General features: G+C 31.7%; 1 protein-coding gene and 1 non-coding gene across 2 annotated transcripts; both read left to right on the forward strand.

Moving 5' to 3' along the window:
• The first annotated feature begins 15,293 nt into the window (after positions 1-15,293).
• On the forward strand, positions 15,294-17,975 carry LOC109165836 (probable aquaporin NIP5-1). The gene is made up of 4 exons (XM_019314787.1): positions 15,294-15,920; positions 16,598-17,017; positions 17,120-17,181; positions 17,490-17,975. Exons 1-4 carry the CDS (start codon positions 15,699-15,701, stop codon positions 17,686-17,688), a joined length of 903 nt encoding a protein of 300 aa, XP_019170332.1. The 5' UTR covers positions 15,294-15,698; the 3' UTR covers positions 17,689-17,975.
• Positions 17,976-21,605: 3,630 nt separating this feature from the next.
• Positions 21,606-21,677, forward strand: TRNAM-CAU. Its single transcript has one exon. It is a non-coding gene; the product is annotated as a tRNA-Met (tRNA).
• The last annotated feature ends 396 nt before the right edge of the window (positions 21,678-22,073 follow it).

Below are 22,073 nucleotides of genomic sequence, written 5' to 3' on the forward strand. Positions count from 1 at the left end.
TGATTAAGAATTAAGAATACAAAGATGTTTGCATTCAAAAAAAAAAGAATACAAAGATGTTTGCTTTACTCTTTTGATTTATGAAAAAATTCATAACCATTATTATAAAATTTGTTTGAAATGAAGCACATCTTGTGACTTTAGCCAATAACAAGCCGTAAATATTATTATCGTTACATATTCCAATCTTATGAAGAAAGGAAAATGAAAAAACAATTGTAACAATACTTTTTTTCTTTAATGAATCGAGATCAACACATCTCACAATATCATATTAGTGAGTAAAAATTAAGTTAAAAAAATAGTAAAATTAAAATAATACTACCTCTTTAAGTAATATAGGGTGTTAGTTAACAATTTGAAACAATTAGTAAGCCGACTAGCTACTAATGCAACTGCAATGATTCACCATGTTAAAGAGCTATGGATAAGATTTAGTCTCATAACAGTGAAAATAGTTTTAGGTCAAGTTTAATTTCACAATGATGGCGATCAGGGACGGATCCGGAAATTTTCGTCAGTGAGGGCGAAAGAAAAATAAAATGAAATACTTAAAGGCTGAGCCATAAATATTGTTGACTAGGATAAAAAAAAATACATTCAAACGCGATAAAAATATTCAAAACAAAAACATAGTTCAAATATAAATTATATTACTATTAATATTTAAAAGAAAACCCCAATGTTATATATAAAGAATCCAATTAGAATTAGAAATTAATTTAATCTCATAAATCACAATTATAATCTCATTATTAATATTCAAAAAGGCCAAAAAATAAAATTTAGACAATCAATGCCTTCAAGATTCAAACCCATGACACTTCACACATTACCATAGACCTAACCATCTATGCACATTTAGTATTTATACACGTTTAGGCACTGTTTGGCAAACCTAGCTGAAAAGCTATAAGCTAAGAGCTGAAAGCTGAAAAGGAGCTGAAAGTTGAAAGGCTATAAGCTAGGAGCTGAAAACCGAAGAGCTGTTAAGTTAGCTGTTATGATTGAAAGTGTTTGGTAAAATTAGCTTTTTGATAAGCTGATAAATGTAAAAAGACTAAAAAAGACATCTTCAAAAAATTTAAAGTAGTTTGTTTACATATTAAAATTTGACATTTTGTCTTTAAAAAATTTAACATTTTGAAATAAAACTATTAGCATAATCATGATCTAGCATCTCATACTGTTATATGAACAACAACTCATCTATAAATTGTTATTCGCAGTCAATAAGGGAATAACCTCAGAATATATACAAGTAATACAACAAAATAATATAAACGACATACCTGCGGACTATTGGGGACTGTGGGGTGCGATGGTTGATGCTGCGGATTACGATGGCTGATGGACGATGGAGTGAGAATGAAGACAAATGAAGATGAAGGGAGCGGAGTGCGAATGAAGATGGAGGGATTGTCGTGCGGTGAAAGTTGTTGAGAAGATAAAAGGGTTTTAATTGAGAAGGGTAGAATATGTCATTTCTTTAAAATAATAAGAATAAACATGAAAAAAAAAAAGTTAGGAAGCTAGTAGCTTATTTTGAAAAGGTAGCTAAGGTAGTGTTTCAAAATAAGCTCTTATTTTAAGCTAGGAACTTATTTTGGGAACATTACCAAACAAAACTTATAGCTTATTAGTAGTTTAAAATAAGCTATAAGCTCCTAAATAAGCTCTGCCAAACAGAGCCTTAGTCTGTATATATAAGGGGCCTATACATACAATATATATATATAAGGGATGGGGGTGGGGGGAAGGGGGCAGCTGCCCACATGGCGATATGAAATGCTATATGCAAAAAGAATATGGGGTGTTTGAATACAATGTTTTGAGCCAATAATCTCTAGTAAAAGAAGTTTGGAATGAGAGATAACAAATGTGTGGATCACATAATCCTGCAGAGTTTCATTCAACAAAATTGTGCATGCCAATGAGTTCAAATTGAATAAGTATGAACGGTGCAGAGTTTGGTCGTCAAATACTCAAAGGGTCTAATCCATAGTTCACGGAATATTGAATTTGGCTTTTTTATTAGCAATCATTATTAGCTGTATTTATATACTTTTCTGGATTATTCTATCTTGATTTTTGTTGTGGTGGCAGCTAAGTGCTAGCTACTTGATGGTTTGACCCATATGTTTTGTTGTCAAGTTACATCATAAAGGAATTACTCTATTTTTTTCTTCCTGTTTTTATATGATTATTGATAGTTTTAACTAGTTTTTATTAGATTTAATTTTATTATCATCATTATCTTACTATATAATTTATTTAGATTATTTTATTTTAATTTATAGTGTACTTATAATGCAACTTAGTTGTTACTATTTAGTATGATGTGTCAATATATTATTACTCTATATATCCCATTATTCAAATCATTTTTGTATTTTCTTTACTATTTTAATTATTTTTAAATTACTTTTTTTTATGCTTAAAAATACTTTCAATATAGTTTCTAAATATAGAATTTTATATACTAATACTAAACTTAATATTATAAATAATTGAATTCAAAATAACTTTAGTCAAATATTGTTAATTAAAGAGTTAATACCACAAATAGTCCTCTAACTATTAGACTAGTACTCTTTTTGGTCTTCGACTTTCAATTTGGCCAAAACACGTACCTTGACTATCAGTTTTAACCACAAATAGTCCTCTGTTAAGATTTCTATTAAATAAGTGTTAAATCTTGGAGTATTACCGTCAAATTAATTAATATAATTATGATTTCTTCTTTTAGAGAATTTTATGGTAACATAATTTTTTAAATATAGCAACATAATTACTTTCAAACATTAATAAAAATTAAGTTAATAAATATAAAAACAAAATGGACGTGACAAATCACATAAATGAACAAATTAAAGAAAAATTCATTCTTTATTCTTAATTTACGTAATTAGTACTTTTTTTTTGAAGGGATACGTAATTAGTACTTGATTATTATTATTTTTTTTTTATAAGGAAAACCCCATTTAACATTTTATACTCCAGTAATTATTTTTTCAATCGATTTATAATTAATCAAGTACTAATTACGTATTCCTTCAAACAAAAAAAAAAAAAAAAGTACTGATTATGTACATTAATAATAGGTTTTTCTTTAATTTGTTCATTTATGTGATTTCTCAGGTCTATTTTGTTGTTATATTTATTAACTTAATTTGTATTAATGTTTGAAATTAATTATGTTGCGATATAAAAAACTTATGTTACAATAGAATTCTCTAAAAGATGTAATCATAATTATATTAATTAATTTGAAGATAATATCCATAGATTTAACACCTATTTAACAGAAATCTTACTGGAGAATTATTTTTGATAAAAAATGATAGTCAAGGTACATGTCTTGGTCGAATTGAAAGTCAATGACTAAATGTAATATTAGCTCATTGTGAAGATGACTATTTGTGGTATTAACTCTTAATTGAATTAGACACATAAATGAAATGAAGAGAGTATATATAATTAATATTATAATATGCAATATATAAATATGCTATATAATCACGATCCTAATTAATTGTTTAAACTAGTACTAGAACTGTGATTTGTAAAATTTATTTCTAACTCTAATTGTATTTTGTGACTTGTGAATTTTATTTAATTTGCAATTTCTTTGGTATCAATCATTAAGATTTATTTTATTGTTCAAAAAAAAATCATTAAGATTTATAATGTATACTAATTTGTAAATGGTATCAAATGTTGAGGATTATTCTTAACTGAGTAAATTAGTAATTATATTTATAATGTGTGTTAATTTATAAGATTTATAATGTGTCATGTGTGGTAATAAGTATTTAAATTGATTAAATGATATGAAATATATTTTGTGGTTTGGTTAGTTATGAAAAAAACTATAAAATAAAATCTGCTTTGATAAATCATTTAGTCAAAGCAGTTGTAGGTTTTTTTGTGCTCATTTTTATATTGAGATTAGTTTAGAAAATTTAAAATTGACACAATTAAAATAAAATGTAGTTATAAATATTATTATATTAATAATAGATAATAGATAACATATATGAACTCTATTAACATATTTTATTGTTCAAAGGCAATTAGTATAAGATGTGATTCTAATATAATTAACATAACTTTAGACGTTTCTATTGATTCAGGCAACCTTAGGTGAATCATGAACTATATTAATATAAAATGGGTAGTGTAACCTTATAATGGTATATTTTTCTTGGGAGCGAAGAATGGGAAGCTGTGTTGCTTAAATGACATTCATTTGGCAGAAGCTATGACGGTAAAGGAAGCCCTCTCTTGGGCAGTCATGAGCCAAGTTATATGAGGATAGCTATAGTATCTGACTGCCAGAATGTTTGTCGGATGCTCAAGGGCGCTGCTCAGGATCTTTCATATACTAGATGTGTTTTGCGAGAGTGTCGGGCTCTAAATCGACACTTTGAAGTAGTGTCCTGTCTATTTGTTTCTAGATCAGTGAATAAGTTGGCTCATGCCTTAGCTAGAGCTACTCGTTCTCAGACTGGTCCTGGTTGCTAGTTATTTTCCATTCCTACTTGTATTGCTCATTGCTTTAATAAAAGTTGATCTTTTCTTTTCAAAAAAAAAAAAAAAATGGGTACTATAACCTTATATATTTATGCAAGCAATACAATAATTGCCTAAACCAAATTAGTAAAGTTTTCAATGCCATTTCGTAGACCTAGTTAGTATATTTGTGTATAGATGTAAGTCAAATTAATTTAAGAAATTTTTATAACTAAAATTTTTATATGTACATTAATTATGATAATTTACACATTAAAAAAGTAACAACATATGAGGTTCATATTCATAAAATAAGTGGTGAATGAAATAATATTTTTAAAAATAAATCTATTCAATTATTTGTTTTGGCTTATTATTTTTAAAAATATCATTCCTAAGAGTGAGCTATTTGTAGAGAGAATAATTGCTCCAAGAGAAATAAGGTGAGATAATTAATCTTGTTTCTTATAATAACACTGAAATAATTAATTCAACTTAATTAAATTATCGTTAGTTATAATAAAGTGTCATTGTATCATAGCTACGTTTTTTTTGGATTAAAAATAATCTTTAAATCATATATTGATTTTTTTTTTCAACCACGCACCTAAAAAAATCATATATTGATTTTGAAAATATTAAAAATTGTCAAATCATAGAGATTCATCATATAGAAAGTATCATAGAATCTCCTTTATATTCTTAAAGTAGGGGAAATCATGAAGATTTCCTATTTAATGTGATTTTTATATATAAAAGAGGAATGACAACTAAAACAAAATATTTATTCCCACAATTTTGATTGTAATGTGGTCTTTTGAGCATAAATTTATCTATAACGATTCAATTAAGATGATTTTGGAGGCACTAAAAAGGTAAGTCATGTATGGCTACAATTTTGTCAAGAAAATCAATGTTAGGTGGTTAAAGTGCTCAAAAATTATATTGAGAACATACTAGCTAGCAAATCTGTCAAGTTTCCTAATATTGCGCAATTCATACAAATATGAGGAGTTTATGATTTCATTGTCTTATTTTACATGTATATAATCTCTGAAATACTAACCTGAAACAAGAATCAAGCGGAGGTGTTAGAAGACAATACAAGGAAGGAGTCTAAAGACAATTTAGGAGACTATATTAGGATTGACCTTAATCATTATAACTATTTTGATTTCGAAGTTATTTGGAAGAGGAGTCTGGAGTGGCATGATGTGTAGCTCCGGTGTCAGGAACCCAGTTCAGAGATAATGAAGTGATGGCTAGATCATCTGCATAGGTCATATTTGCCTGAGGAATGGGAGCACATGAGTATCTTTGATAACACTGTAGAGCAGTATGACCAAGATTACTGCAGATTTGACACTTTGAAACATAACCACGGTCATAACCTCCCTTATTGCCATGCCCACATCGACGATGCTGAGTAAAGTTTTGTTGTTGCGTAGTGCATGGCAGTGGTTGGTCCTTGTTGTGCAACAAGTACTAATGGCTAAGCTAGAGGAGCAGTTAAATAGACATCATCGCATTAGATAAATTGATGTGCAGTGAGATAATCATTGAGTTGATCAAGGTGACAAGTTCCTCGATAGTCAACGATGAAATCATGGCACGGTACTCAGGTCAGAGACCCTTGAACAGATAGAGATTCTATTCATCTAATCTAATTGGTCGGCCAGCTTCGACAAGTAGTCCAATTAAAACCTTAATTTTTTAAGATACTCACTCGTTGTGGAGTCTTCCTGGCGCAAAGACTGCAGGACTAAAGAGACTCAAAGAACGTGACCGAGAGGATGATCCAAAGGCAGGTTCAATAGCTAACCACAAGGCCCGGGATGTGGTATGACCCACAACAACGTTCATAACCTCATCGGATAGAGACGAGATGAGCATAGATTAAATAGATCCACCCTTACGTACCCAATTTTAAGCCTCAAGATTGGCTACTACGGAAGATCCATCCGAAGTCTTAACAAAAGAAGCTGTACACGGGAATGTGTCATCTACGTAACCACTGAGATTTTTCCCTCGAAGAAACGAAACGAGCTAGGTCTTCCAAAATAAATAGTTAGAGGATGTAAGTTTTATGGATACAAAGTCATGAGCTTTCTGTAGAGTATTTATGGATGGTGGAGAGTGAATGCATGATATATCGAAGAGGGTATGAGAAGATGATACTGAGTCACCGGTGGTTGGTGGTGACACAGTATCATCAGCGGCGGCGGCGGAGGTAGGTGAGAGTATGAGAAGAGGACACTGAGTCACCGATGGTTGGTGGTGGCATAGTATCATCGGCGACGGAGGTGGTGGCGGTAGGGTTGGCAGCTATGAGAATATAATAATAGTTCTGGGAATGATATTATTATTGATCAATCAATGATGATGGTAAGTACATGATGAAAAGATGTATTTATTAATTTTAACTTTCAACTCTATAACCAGTTGAACTGTCCATACAGACTGAAAAGATGTATTTATAAAGATACAAAGAGTCGTAGTTAGAATAGAAATAGGGAGAGAAATAATGAATTCTAGTGTATCTAGAATACAAAATCCTAATACTAAAAGTTATATATTCTCTATAAGAATGAAACTTTTGATTACATTATATTCGCTTTTCTCCTGGGTTACTAGCTAGTACTAATAATGTAGTCATTTTCACGAATCTTGAGCTGACAAATGGCAAATATTAACATTTTCTAAGTAGGCCTTTGACTTAAGAATCTGGAAAGGAAATAGTGGATGTACTATTAACAATTTTATAAACTACTTTTTTGAAAAGAAAAGAAAAGCAATAATGTTGTACTTAACTAGTGGAGGAGGTGAGTTTTGGGTTGGTAACCATTCATCATTCATTTCCTTCTTTCATTATTCCACTCCAAAAGTGAAAAGGCTACCAGTCTACCACCCACTTTCCTTCATTAATATTTATATTTAAATATAATAATAACATCCACTTATTCCTAAACTAGAGTTAAATACTTAATATATCTCGTGACAACTTCAACCAAATTGGTCAAGTATTTAAATTGGTAACTACAATGCTTCAAATTTGATTCCTTATGAAAACTACCTATTGACCTTATCAATTTGAGCCGATTAATTATAGACAATTTTTTAAAAAAAATCGAGAAGCGAATACTCAAGCTGGAAACGAGCCTAACTCTTATGGCATCTCCTCCGAAGAGTCGAAGACCCATTTGTGCATAATTATAGGCAATTTAAGCTTGCTAATGACTAGAGCCACAAGGTGGGCTTAACCCGAAGTGCACTTTCAAATAGTGACTGTGAGTTTTTCCGTAAATCAAAGAGTTAATATATTCTTGCTAATTATGTTTGAATTTAATTCATTAATTATGTTATTAGATTAAGATACGTAGGCATTCAAAAAAAAAAAGATTAAGATACGTAGAGATGTGGCCATCCAATTCAACCAACAGGACTTTCTTGATGGACTCCATTTCAATATAAGATTAATTTTAGTTTTATTTTCATAATTGTTGTGCTTTTTAATTAATTCTCCATTTTAAAATCAACCAAATTTTTAGTTCTCCATTTTAAAATCAACCAAATTTGATACTTGACTTTTGAAGATTTGTTACATTTAATCTTCTAATAGATACTACATTTTGAATTAATTATAAATCTAACCATTTAAATTATAATTAAAGAAATTAACTTTAAAAAATCTACCAAATATGTTTTCATAAATATTATGTGCAAATATGATGCATTATACAATCATCTATGAAAATACAATAAATTATGGATGGTCTATATCTCAGCATACAAAATTTTAAATTTACATTTTTATAACTAAATATAATTTTCTTAATTAGAATTCACAATGTTGGAAATTGAAATTATAATACACACACTACAATACCGAATTGAATCTATCTATTTAATTAAACTATTTTCATTTATAAGTTTGAACTCAAACTCAAGCGTTTCTTATTGCTCATACCTTAGAGATTGGTGGAGACAACTAACATATGATTTCATGCAACTAAATGTTAATATATTAGTGTCCATAATAAGATCAATTAAGAAAATTTCATTTATGAATATTTCTAAATACGTTCACATAACCAAGAACTATTCTAACCCAAACAAAATTTAACTTTTAACTTTTTTAAATTTTTAAATGTAATTCCCTTAATTAAGTATTTTGTAAATAATGAAAATATGTACACAATTAAATATATGGGAAGTCCAATTATTATTGTATATTAAATCTTTTTAAATTTCTAATTTTTTTATTCAAATATAATTCATTATAACATAACCTTTTTCTTGCATCGTATGGTAAAACACTAGTTATAATTAAAAAAAAAAATGAAATATTTTCAAAATTAAGTTTTATATTTGATTAATTGAGAAATAAATTAGTGAAAGTGAAAAATTAGAAGGAAAAAAAAAAAGAATAAATGGAAGATTAAAAATGGAATTAAATTAAGTGGGTGGGAGGCTGGGAAAGCGACAGGACTGGGATTTCTTTTTTGCGCTTGTCATGTCATGGGAGTGATGGGACATAAAAATCCACTAAAATTCAAAATTCATTTTCGACCAATAAGAAATTTGTTTTCTTCCGCTTACTAAAAAAAAAAAAAAGCAATACTACAGATTCCTAATACGGAGTATATTTTTCTCTAATTTTCATATATTATTTTATTAGATTTTTTTGTATTTAATTATTAACTAAATTTTCTTTGTTCATTCAATTTATGAACACTCAATAAATAAAAGTCACACTAGAAAAAGAAAAAAAAAAAGTCACATTAGAATGTAAAAAATTGGAGGGGATCGAAATTATTTTCCTACTAAAAACAAATAAAATTCTTCCGTAGCAATATACATGGTACTACTGTTTCCTTAGGGCTTTGGGTGTGTAGCAGTTGATTCACTATACCAAAATCATGTTTAGCTTATGAAATATGTTAAGAATATGAAATAACATTATTGAAAATATTCTATTTTTAATACCTAATTTATCCTCAATTATTTTTGATATATATACACACACAAATAGGGTCGGTTCCTTTTGAGAACTATGTTTTAGGTGAGAATGATACAACCCTGAGGTTGTATGGGTTGCTCTTCTTCGAGTCAAGAGCCAAACTTCATGGTTGTGCTTCGAGTGACAGCCGAACTCCCATTGACTATACTTCAAGTGATAGTCTAACTCCCAAAATGTCTCCAGACATCCATAACTATATTCTTCATTCATATTCTCCAAATACACATATAGCTATATATATACAGGATAATAGAAACTATCCACTACCCCTGTATCCCACTACTTATAACTACCCATTATTCCACTATAAACTAAACCACTAATAACAATAATAATAACAATAATAATAATAATAATAATAATAATAATAATAATAATAATAATAATAATAATAATAATAGTATTGCAGATGGTTGTATCATTTCCATGCCCGTCAAAATCAGCTTGTCCTCAAGGTGATGGTACACAATGGTTGATTGTATCATTGCCATGCCTATCAAAATCACATTGTGCTCAAGGTGATAATTAATCAAAACAGCTCCAAAATCTTGAAGAACTCTGCTTCAGTACCCAACGTGATGTACGTAAATTATGGCCACCTAGCTTCAATTCCTCCATTTTATGTTCATGTTGCCCTGCAAGAATCGACCGAAGTTGTAGCAAAACATGCTTTGCTAGGTACTCCAATGTAATTGTGGGATTTGCAAGAGAGCACGAGTGATACTGTATTGGTGTGGAAACTGTATGGAACTTGATATCTTCTTGAAGCTGCTATGCAAATCCACGACTCAACAAGTGTTGCTCTGTTTATGGTTTTTTTTTTTCTTTTTTTTTCGCAAGCCTGAAAATAATTTTTCCAGGTTGATACTCTCAACGAAAGCACCAATTGATACAACCCTGAGGTTGTATGGGTTGCTCTTCTTCGAGTCAAGAGCCAAACTCCATGGCTGTGCTTCGAGTGACAGCCGAACTCCCATTGACTATACTTCGAGTGATAGTCTAACTCCCAAAATGTCTCCAGACATCCATAATTATATTCTTCATTCATATTCTCCAAATACACAGATAGCTATATATATACAGGATAATAGAAACTATCTACTACCCCTGTATCCCACTACTTATAACTACCCATTATTCCACTATAAACTAATTAAACCACTAATAATAATAATAATAATAATAATAATAATAATAATAATAGTATTGCAGATGGTTGTATCAGAGAACGAGCAAACTACTGCACAAATGCACTGCAACTACTCCACGAATGCACCACATCTACTTAATAAGGCGCTCTAGAGGACAGACAGAGACATTTGACGAAGCTGGAGTAGTTGCAGTGCATTCATTCAGTTTGCACGTTCTCACCTAAGAAATGATTCTCATATGATCATGAATATATATAATTTAATATATAGATTATTTACATCTTCAATTCGATCTGAAATCTATTCATTTCACAAACTAAACAATATATAGAATAGAATTCTTATTTTATTCTTTACTAATTTCATTCCTTATGAAATATGATTCATATTCTTTCAAAATTCATTCCTTGAATCAAATATGTTGTTAAGGATTATACATACTCAAATCTCAAAAGTTTTCATGTCCTTGCTCTGAAACTTTTGATGAAGTAAATAAATTGCAAGTAATAGATCAAATTTCTCACAGTGTTGTGGCTGCTAGCTAGTGATCGATTATAAACTATTAAATTTTTTTTTAATTAATTAACTAGTTAAGGTGTATCCTAAAATCACTATATGAGAATATTGTTGCTATTGTAGATAATGTTCTATTCAAAGTGGTAATACTATATACATGATGATAATAACTAATCAAGCTAAACAGTTGAAATCCAATACCTACAGTTAGGTCTAGCTGATGCTGATGATCTAGATATATATAATAGTATGGAAGTATGCATGGGTTTCTAGTTTCTACATACGCTTACGACATTTTATTCCTATACACAATAATAACATAAACTTGCTTAACTTAGTGGCAGATCCAATAATAGTTTTTTATTCACAATATTTTAAGATCACAAGCAAACATGTTTCAACAACCAATTAAGCCACTACCAATCATTTACTAAAATTCAACAATTAATTTAAGGTTTACAATCATGAGATTGGAATTTAATTTTTTTTTAGTTAAATAAAAAAATATTGTTGAAATTATACAGCAAGTCTATGGGACTTTAATTTGGAACCCAACTAGAGCTAGGTATATCCTGGTTTTTGAAGCCCAAAAATCATATCACTAAGATTGGGTGCAAAACTATAAACAACGATAAAACAAGTTACTTCCGCTACCATTACTTCAAATGTTACTTAAGATCCTAACACATGTTACAATCGACTTGGGCCACTAACAGTGCACCGCCAAATCAGGGTGTGTTTGGTTCGCACATAGGAATCGGAATCGGAATGGGTATCAAATACGTGGTAATGGTAATGGGTTTTGGTGAAAATATTTAACATGTTTGGTTGTAGGGTGGAATGGGAATGGTTACTAATAGTAGTGCTTGAAAATGAATAAGGGAATGAAACCCTTATTGTATTTGGGTATGGGTTTTTCAATTGATGGGGTATTCGAAACCCATAGTAGTGTTCTAAAAACCTATCAACCAAACAACAACAATCATTTTCATACCCATTCCTATGGACAAAACTCACCAACCAAACACACCCTCATTCTTGTCAACGAAGATTCCAACATGTTCTCCTTGCTCCAATGGTATAAATAGAGGTCGTCACCTATAGGGGGTGTTTGGTAGGATGAAATTGTAATTTTATTCATACCAAACTCTATTGAATTACAATTCCATGGTTTGGTTAGAAGGAATTGCAATTTCCTCCAACCATGGAGTTGTAATTTCAAGGTGAATTACTATTTTACCATTGTTATTATTATTATAAAGGGCATTTTAGTCTTTATTCTCTTTTTTCATTTCAATTCACAATCATTCTATTTTTACCTACCAAACAATATAATTTGAATTCTCACTTTATTATTTTCTTACGAAATTACAATTTATTTCCCCCTAATTATTAATTCTCTCCTTCCAACCAAACACTTTGTTAGTTTGTTGGAGGAGCTGGTTTTGTTAACTTTAATACATATCTTGATCATTGTAGAGCTTTTTTTAGCTCACTTTACATTACGCCTGAACTTATATTAAGAATTCTAATATAATCAATAATACATTTTCTACAAATTTTAGGTTGTATTATATTTCATTGGAACTCGTATTCTACCTAAAATACTCCGTAGCACATAGGATATAGACGTAATAACACTACCAAATCTGAATGTCAACAATGACATGATATTCACATTGATGGTGAGAATTTTCATATTAAGTCATAAAAAATGTTTTCCTGAAAATATTTATGAGAAATGACTAATTTTGTGAGAATGTTTTATTTTTTAGTGTTTGGTTAAATGTTTGGCTCATTTTCTTGAAAATGAATAGAAATATATAATAAAGTCATTTTTTTTTCAAAAAAATATAATAAAGTCATTTCTTATAAAATATTAGTTATTTTAACATTATTCTCCGCTCCAAAATAAGAAAATTAATTTTGCCAACAAAGAAGCAGAAATCAATTTTAATTTCGTTGAAACCAAAATTGATTTCAGAGTTCGAAATCAATTTTGGTGTTTGTGTTTGAAACTAAAATTGGTTTATGTTAATAGAGGAATATGATTTATGTCTTCAATGAAATTAATTTTTCCTTTCTTTTATAAAGAAATCAATTTAAAAATCAAATGTAGAAAATTTAATTAGTATATACAAACAAACAAAAAAAAAAATCATGATTTGAAGATGAAATTGATAAGAAAAGAAGAAAAACAAAAGAGAGAGAGAGAATACATACTTGAACTTGGTTGGTTTTAATGAAGAGTAAGGCGGTGAGAAAGGATAGTTTAGGGACTCAAGTGTAAGAGAGGGAGAGAGAGAGTCGAGGGAGAAGAGAAAGAGATGAGAGAGACGATAGGTAAGGATAAAACAGAATCAGGTTGCGGATTGGCTTGCTACGAATTGTTGTTCTTCTGAATTTGGTGTGACAGTTCTCCCTCCCCCCCTCCCCCCCAAAGGATCTGTTTGAGTACCTTGAGAAAAACTCTTTTGGGGTTCCATGCCCTCATGGTGATTAGGGAGTCTTTGTAATTTTTGTCTGGGGATTGTCCCTCCTTTTCATCTCACAAAGAGAGATTCATACAATGTCTTCTCGTTAAAAATTTAGGAAGATATTTTTTGTCAACTTGACTTATTTTCTTTTGAATAGAATTGATATTTTTGTTTAACTTTATTTTCTTGGGTCACACAAACACACAAACAAAAAAAATCAATTTTTTTTTAATTTTTTTTTAACTCACCCTTAATATTATATTTATTCTCACTTTTTAATATCATATAATATATAAAAATTGAGTACAATAATTTTTATAAAAAATTATTATCCCAGTGTGTTAATTCAATAAGGAATTGAGAGCATCATTCTCCGACATATATTATGATAGCCGATTAACTTTTCCACGCACTATTATTATAATTGTCTCACTATATATAATTCCTGCCCAAATGGCCAAATGATACAACACTTAATACTAACTATTCCTTTTCAAAAGATTGAACCGTAACCCTAAGGATCCTCACACTCCGACCCGACAGAGTATCAGGAATGATGTAAATTATGATAACTCAACTAAATATGAACTACAAAATTAAACATTTACTTACTACGCACAAAGAGCTCCCTCACTTTAAGAGGTTGTTCTCACACTGCCGCTGATGAGACTCGATCCCTGATCTCTTAATAATAACTATTTATATATATGAGTCATGCTTATATTTTAATTTCTCTTTTTTATTTTCTTTTCCTTTTTCTAATTATTAATTTCATTCTTTTCAAAGGTTGAACCCAAACCCCTGATTATTAATTTCATTGTAGCGTGTATGAACTGTTTCCCTCAATAATGCACTTAACTTTCCAAATTCTTATGATACATTTGTGGGATGAAAATTGAATTTCTGAACTTCTTTATTAATTGTGTCCCCACTCTGATCCTTCCACTAACTTTATTCCAATTATTAGTATGAGAGTAAAGATTAAGGAAGCCTGACAGCACATTAATTACTCTATTTTAACACTTTAAAGAAAAAAAATTATTTTAGAATATTAGACCACATTTTGTCATTAAGTTTAGTGATAGTTCTAAGTTCTTTATTATTAAATTTAAATCATCTCTTTGAATTTTTGAGAAAAAAAAAATTATCAAATAAGTCACCAAAGTAGTGGCAATATATAGTGGGGTGTTCAGTTGATATCATTTCACATAAAAAAGTATTTCATTTTTTTATCAATTAAAAATAATTATAATTGTCTTGAAAGGAATAGTGAAGTCTAATTCTCGTACTAAAAGATCACAAATTTAATTATTAACTGAACCGCTAGAACCACAAAACACCAACATAATTGGAATGTAAAACTGCTTGGATCTTGGAGGTATGTATTGTCATCACACAAAAAAAAAAATACAGTAAAAAATAAAAATTATGTGAGTAGGCAAAGTAGAAAAGTTTTCAAAATATTTTTTTTAAGTTAAAAAAAAAGAAAAAAAAAAAAGATGAGAGAAAGAGCATTGACTTTTTTTATTCCTTCCATCCGTCTCTTCGCCGGCCCCTCCACTCAGTATCTCTTCTCTTCTTTCTTTCCTATATAATGGACGCTGCTTACATACTCTTCTATCCATTCCTATCAACTCTCATCCTCTATGCATTTCTATTCCATCTCTAACCATTTTGCTCCGCCGCATTTGTGATCCCTCGCCGGAATCTTCATCCACTGTCTCTTTCTCCGACCTCCTACCTCCTACCTCGCACATAAACATTTTCAGATCAAACTACAGTCTCATCTTCTTTCTGTCTATGCCCCAAAGCTTCCATTTAATCGCTCCTTAGCCGGAAAATTATAAAAAACTTGAAAAGCATGTAACTTTGGTTAAACCAAGCTCTCTTAGCTTCTCCATCCCCATTAAAAAAAAAAAAAAAAACCCAAAAAAAAAAAATCACTTTCTTGATTCTGCTTTTTGTTTATAGTAAACTTAGTTGATTGAAGGTAGCTAGCTAGAACCTAGAGGCTAAGAAATGCCGGACTGCGAAGATGGGACTCTGACGGCAGCATCGGCGCCGGCCACTCCGGGCACGCCGACACCGCTTTTCACGTCGTTCCGGGTGGACTCGCTGTCTTACGACCGGAAGTCAATGCCGCGGTGCAACAAGTGCCTACCTTTGGACGTTCCGACGTTGGGGACACCCCACACATGTCTCACCGACTGGCCGGCGCCGGATGTCTCGCTCACCCGCAAGGTATACTATACACCGCCTTCTTCTATACATCTTTGCCCTTCTTTCATCTTCATAAACTAATAAGATCAAAATTAGACTTGACTAGTTATTCTTGATTCATAAATACCATGCTTGCTTTTTCAAGATTCCTCCATATAGGTGTCAATTACAATTGTTTTGTAGTTACACAGGTTGTGTAGCTCCCTAGCTAGCTAGAACCATATTTCCATAATATATGCGCTAGGTAAACCAGTCTGTATTTGGTAAATAATTATTAGCGACTTTAATAACTAGCTAATAGAATTAACAAATTGTAGAAAGATGTTTGGTAAATTAATTGTTAGTTGATAACAGATTATATGTAAAATGTATTTTTTTAAAAAACTGTTTTAAGCAGCTTTTTGAATTTTAACCTTTTGAAATTATAAACTAGTTATTACAAAAAGCTGTTTAAGCAAACACTCATATTGGCTGGTTTAACAAGTCAACCAGTTAAACAAGTCAAAATTGGCTATATTACCGAACATGGTTTAAATTTAATTTGCACATAGCTCATGGATTCAAATACTATTATGATAAACCAGCTTAAGTTGTGACCCGCTAAAATTAAGACGGGCTTGATTAGGGGTTCGATCAACTTGTAACTTTTAAGTTGATTGTTTATATTTATCATTTACAAGGGTTGTAATTAAGTGCAGCTTGGAGCAGAGTTCGTAGGGACGTTCATCCTGATATTTGCAGCGACGGCCGGACCCATTGTGAACCAAAAGTACAACGGCGTAGAGACCTTAATTGGGAACGCCGCCTGTGCGGGACTGGCAGTTATGATTGTGATTCTATCCACCGGTCATATTTCTGGAGCTCATCTCAACCCTTCCCTCACCATTGCCTTTGCGGCGTTTCGTCACTTCCCATGGGCTCAGGTCCCCGCCTATATTTTAGCCCAAGTCTCCGCATCCATCTGCGCTTCCTTCTGTCTCAAGGCGGTCTTTCACCCCATCATGTCCGGCGGCGTCACAGTTCCGTCTGTCAACCTCGGCCAAGCTTTCGGCCTTGAATTCCTTATAACTTTTAATCTCCTCTTCGTTGTCACCGCCGTTGCTACTGATACCCGCGCGGTAATCTCAGCAATTTATTCATTTAATATAATCTAATCTCCCCATGAAAACCCTTCTTTCTTAATTAATTATTCTGATCTTTGTTTTTAAACCATTATTAAGGTTGGAGAGTTGGCTGGCATAGCCGTAGGAGCTACGGTCATGCTTAACATTCTTGTGGCCGGGTGAGTATATGTATATATAACTTTATATATATCTATCTCCGTAGAAATTTACAGTGCTTGCAAGCTAGTCACCTTTTAGCTTCCACTTTACTAGTGGTACAATATCATCAAGAACAAGACATGATTGATACATGTCAACTGTACACACTAAAAGATAATCCCTATTGTCTGTAGCATAGCAGCTCAATTGATTCTTGAGTGGTAAATTGTGGATAATAATATTATATTGAGGCTGATGCTTGACAATAACAGTATAAGAGTTACACTTAATGTAGTGGGCTAATATTTTATAAAAAATGAAACTTTAGGCCATCTAGCGGTGGGTCCATGAATCCTGTGCGGACGCTAGGCCCGGCGGTGGCAGCCGGAAACTACGATTCAATATGGATATACTTGGTTGCGCCGACGCTTGGTGCCCTCGCCGGAGCAGCTGCTTACACAGTTGTGAAGCTGCAAGAAGGGGAGGTTGATGAGCCATTGCGCCAGCACCGGAGCTTCCGCCGTTAGAGACGAAACCAATATCATGTGTGCAGTGGGTGTGGGTGTGGGTGTGATGACGATGACGTTCTGGTAAAGGTGTTTAATTTGCTCTCCATTTTCATGCATGTTGCGCCATTGCGGGCGTTGTGATATATACATCTGATCTTGGGAAGAAACCGCCATGTTTTATGCTTTCTTGGTTAGTTACTTCTTGTTTTGCTTTAATTTACAGTTTGTCAATAATAAATGCTTGCTAAGACATCATGTGCACTGTAATTTATATATTTGGATATGAATTATATTCCGTTTGCCAACACGGTAATGGCTTAATTGGTTAATTTTAAAGCTTATCTATGCATGTCTTAATCATGAGATTTAATTTTGTATTGTTTTTTTTTTACTAACCCGGAAGGCCCAGCTCGCAATCATTATTCGAAGGTGTCCCAACTCGTCATGTAACCTGCAAATTAAATAATCACAATGAGATAATCAAACCTAGATCTATTGTAATATCTTCATTTCATTTCAGCAAAGCCACAAACTAGGCTAACATGTATGTGTTCAAAATATCAGTATGGACAGCTCAACTGGTCATAGATGTGAAAAGTTAAAAGAATGTCCAGGTATCGAGTCTCACCAACGACAGTGTGGAAGCTATCTCTCAAAGTGAGGGGGCTCTTTGTGCACAGTAAGCAAAGTCTAGCCTCTGTGGCTCTGGGGGCTCTTTGTGCACAGTAAGCAAAGTCTAGCTTCTGTGGCTCTATGGTTCATGTTCAGTTGAGTTACCATGATCCATGATTTACATTCTTAGCCTCTGTGGCTCTGGGGGCTCTTTGTGCACAGTAAGCAAAGTCTAGCCTCTGTGGCTCTATGGTTCATGTTCAGTTGAGTTACCATGATCCATGATTTACATTCTTTCAAATGCTTTGTTGGGTCGGGGTGTGGGGCCTTAAGATTGGACCTTAGAAGAATGTATGTGTTCAAAATTTAATGAAGACCTGAATGAAACGTAATTAATCAAGCACGCATGCATAAAACATAGCTCTTACAATAATTCAAAGAAAGGGGAAAAAGTCACCTCAACTAAGAATCTTAAGTGGATTAGGCCATACTCACTCATCATGAATGGAAGTATCATAATAGGATGGAACAAGTTTTAAAGCTTTTCAGGATGTCCTCATATGAAATGGGAGCCCATATTTATGCTAGTAGGATAAAAGAGTTTTAATATGTTCAAATTGATCTTTTGATCGATATTATCTAATTAAATAAATTAAATAATATAAATATTATCTAAAATGTACCACGACATAATTGTGTTTAAATTCTTCATCTCAAGAATATATTTAAAAATATTCATATCAATTTTGATATATATGTCAAATTTTAAGTGTCTACACAATTAATATTAACTTGATTAATAATTATCCAAGTGAGAAACAAAAATGAGAATGTATCTTGTGCGCACTAGGTGTATAGAAACTATATACATGTAGCATGTTAATGAATAATGGTACATTTTAATACACTTGTTACTTATCTTTCATATAACATATTTAAAGTAAATGCTTCTTTCAAATTGTTAATTTCTATTACTTTTGTTTTTCTTTTTAATTTTATGTTTTTAATTAATAGGAATGTTTATGCATATGTGTATTATTTATAAGTGATTTTTGAATGAAATTTAGTACTAAGAGTGTAAGAGTAAGTTTGGTTCAAAGATTAGAATTAGAGTTAATTTCACCGGAGTTCCTTTGTTTTTTGTGATAATTTCAAAGAGAAAATTACACTTTTGGTCCTGTGACTATTGTGGTCTTGTTAATTTAAGTACTTGACTTTAAAAACTAACAATTTAATCCTATGATTATGCAATTTTTAACGCATTTGGTCCTGCCGGTCAAATTGCCGGCCAAATATCGCCGAAAAAATATAAATCATTTTTAATTATTTAATCATGGGGGCAAATCGGTCATTTAAGCTCTTCTTCTTTGTTCTCCATCCTTCTTCTTCGTTCTTCTTCTTTTTTCTTGCAGTGATGACCGGAAAGCATCATTGAAAATATATTAACAATTAATAAAACCTTTTCGTGTATGTTAGGTTGTTGCAGTTTTACCATGTCTTTAAGGAATACCCATCTAAGTAACCCTATCTCAAAAATTGGAAATGGTTAGATCAAGAATTTTGCATACCTTAGCTAAAGTAAAGAAAGTTTAGTGGGTGTTTGGTCCAAATTTGAGAGTTTTTAGTAAAAGTAGCTTATCCATTTGGTATAAAAATTGGAACTAGAATCAATAATAATTTTAACTTTTTTGTACTTTAGAAACTCTTTTAAAAAAATTAATTCTCTCCTTTTCATCCAATTCCCATTTCGTTTTTTTTTTTTTTAATCCTCATGGTCGTCATTAGTGATCTTGAGCTCAAGATCATTATTGATGATATTGCCTTCATTTTGAACTAGATCTACTTCAGATTTCTATATTCGCTGCTGTTTTTTATACTCTCTCTCTTAAACCCATTTTAGATTTCTTTAGTTGCGGCTGGCGATTAGGAGTCAAAATCCAGCATTCACACTCGGTTTCTTCAAAATTCTTCATCAGGAGGATGGTGCAGAGGTTCCGATTCCTGAGCTGCTTTCCGACCGTGCTACATGAAGGAAGAAGAAGGGTGGAGAAGGAAGAAGAAGAGCTGAAATGACCGATTTGCCCCCATGATTAAATAATTAAAGATGATTTATATTTTTTCGGCGACATTTGATCGGCAATTTGACCGGAAGAATCAAATGTGTTAAAAATTGCATAGTCACGGGATTAAATTGTTAGTTTTTAAAGTCAAGTACTCAAATTAACAAGACCACAATAGTCACAGGACCAAAACTGTAATTTTCTCTAATTTCAAATTTAGTTTCAGATTATTATTTTTGTCGTTTAACACCCCAGACTATTATTTTTGTACACTTTTAGTCATTCTCATGACTTTTCATATTTTTAGTAAGGTCATTTTTGTCTTTTCATATTTTTCTTTTATTATTTTTTGAGTTTCAACCAATTTAATCGGTTTAGAACTTTAGGTAACCTCTGATTTTTAGTAACTATATTTTTCAACCCGTTTTTAGTAAAGTTCTAAACCAATTAAACCGATTGAAGGTCCACAGGTTCTCACCTGATTAAGGACCATATATATATATATATATATATATATATATATATATATATATATATATATATATATATATATATATATATATATATATAGAAAAACGCTCATATGTGGTCATGTTATTAGGTGTGGTCGTGTGGTCGTATCTGTGTCGTTGAATCAGTTTAATCTAAAGGCTGTGGTAATTCTGAGGATTTTCGCGCGTTTTAGTAAGTGGGGGTGTTATGGTAATTACAATGACCATTTATAGCGGGCGGGTTCCAGAATACACCAACAGTGTTGACAACATACACCAATAGTGTAATAAAACACACCATAGTGAAACACACCAATGGTGTATTCCCGTGTTATGGTAATTACAGTGGCCATTTATAGCGGTCGAGTTCCAGAATACACCAACAGTGTTGACAACATGCACCAATAGTGTAATAAAACACACAACAATGTGATTTTTCTTATTCCGGTGTTTTATTACAAGTTTACCCTTACAGTTCGCTGGGTAGAAGAATGTGCGCGAAAATGCTGAAAAAATCTTGATTAATATGATTCATTAGATCTATCTAATCTAATGGTCTATAATTGACCATATGACCACACCTAACAACATGGCCACATGTGATCACTCCTCTATATATATATATATATATAAAAGTTCCATATTTAATATACGAACAATGATATTTTTATTTATTTATTTTTTATTTTATTGTTCAAAAACATACAAAAATTGACCATATTGGATTTTTTAAAAACACTTTTATTATTATATAATAGCTTAAAAACCTCAAATCAGAGTGGCGTAGCGGAAGCGTGGTGGGCCCATAACCCACAGGTCCCAGGATTGAAACCTGGCTCTGATAGAGTTGGTTTTGACTTTTTTTTTAAATACTTATTTCTTGTAATTTGACTATTAATTTTGTCACATTTACAACACGTTTGGTTCACGGAATAAATTTTGAGGTAATAGGAATGCTATTCCACAAAGAATGGAATAAGCAAGGAATAGAATAAGAATTGTATTCTATTGTTTGGTTCGCGGAAGGAATAGACTTTAGGAGTTATATTACAGTGTTTGGTTGATTTAAGGAATAGAAATGAAATATGTGTGAAAAGACATAAATACCCTTATAAAAATAGGCGGTGGTGGTGGTGGTGGTGGTGGCGGTGGTGGCGATAGTGGTGGCGGTGGTGGTGGTGGTGGCGGTGGTAGTGCTGGTGGCAGTGGTGGTGGTAGTGCTAGGGTGGTAGTGGTGGTG

The sequence above is a fragment of the Ipomoea nil genome, unplaced genomic scaffold, assembly GCF_001879475.1.
Source record: "Ipomoea nil cultivar Tokyo-kokei standard unplaced genomic scaffold, Asagao_1.1 scaffold3069, whole genome shotgun sequence".
NCBI lineage: Eukaryota > Viridiplantae > Streptophyta > Magnoliopsida > Solanales > Convolvulaceae > Ipomoea > Ipomoea nil.

Bases quoted from the DNA above. Each gene is read 5' to 3' on its own strand.
- LOC109165836 (XM_019314787.1), top strand. From the start codon at position 15,699: ATGCCGGACTGCGAAGATGGGACTCTGACGGCAGCATCGGCGCCGGCC. The intron at 17,018-17,119 runs GTAATCTCAGCA...ACCATTATTAAG, and splicing joins TTGCTACTGATACCCGCGCG to GTTGGAGAGTTGGCTGGCAT. The intron at 17,182-17,489 runs GTGAGTATATGT...ATGAAACTTTAG, and splicing joins CTTAACATTCTTGTGGCCGG to GCCATCTAGCGGTGGGTCCA.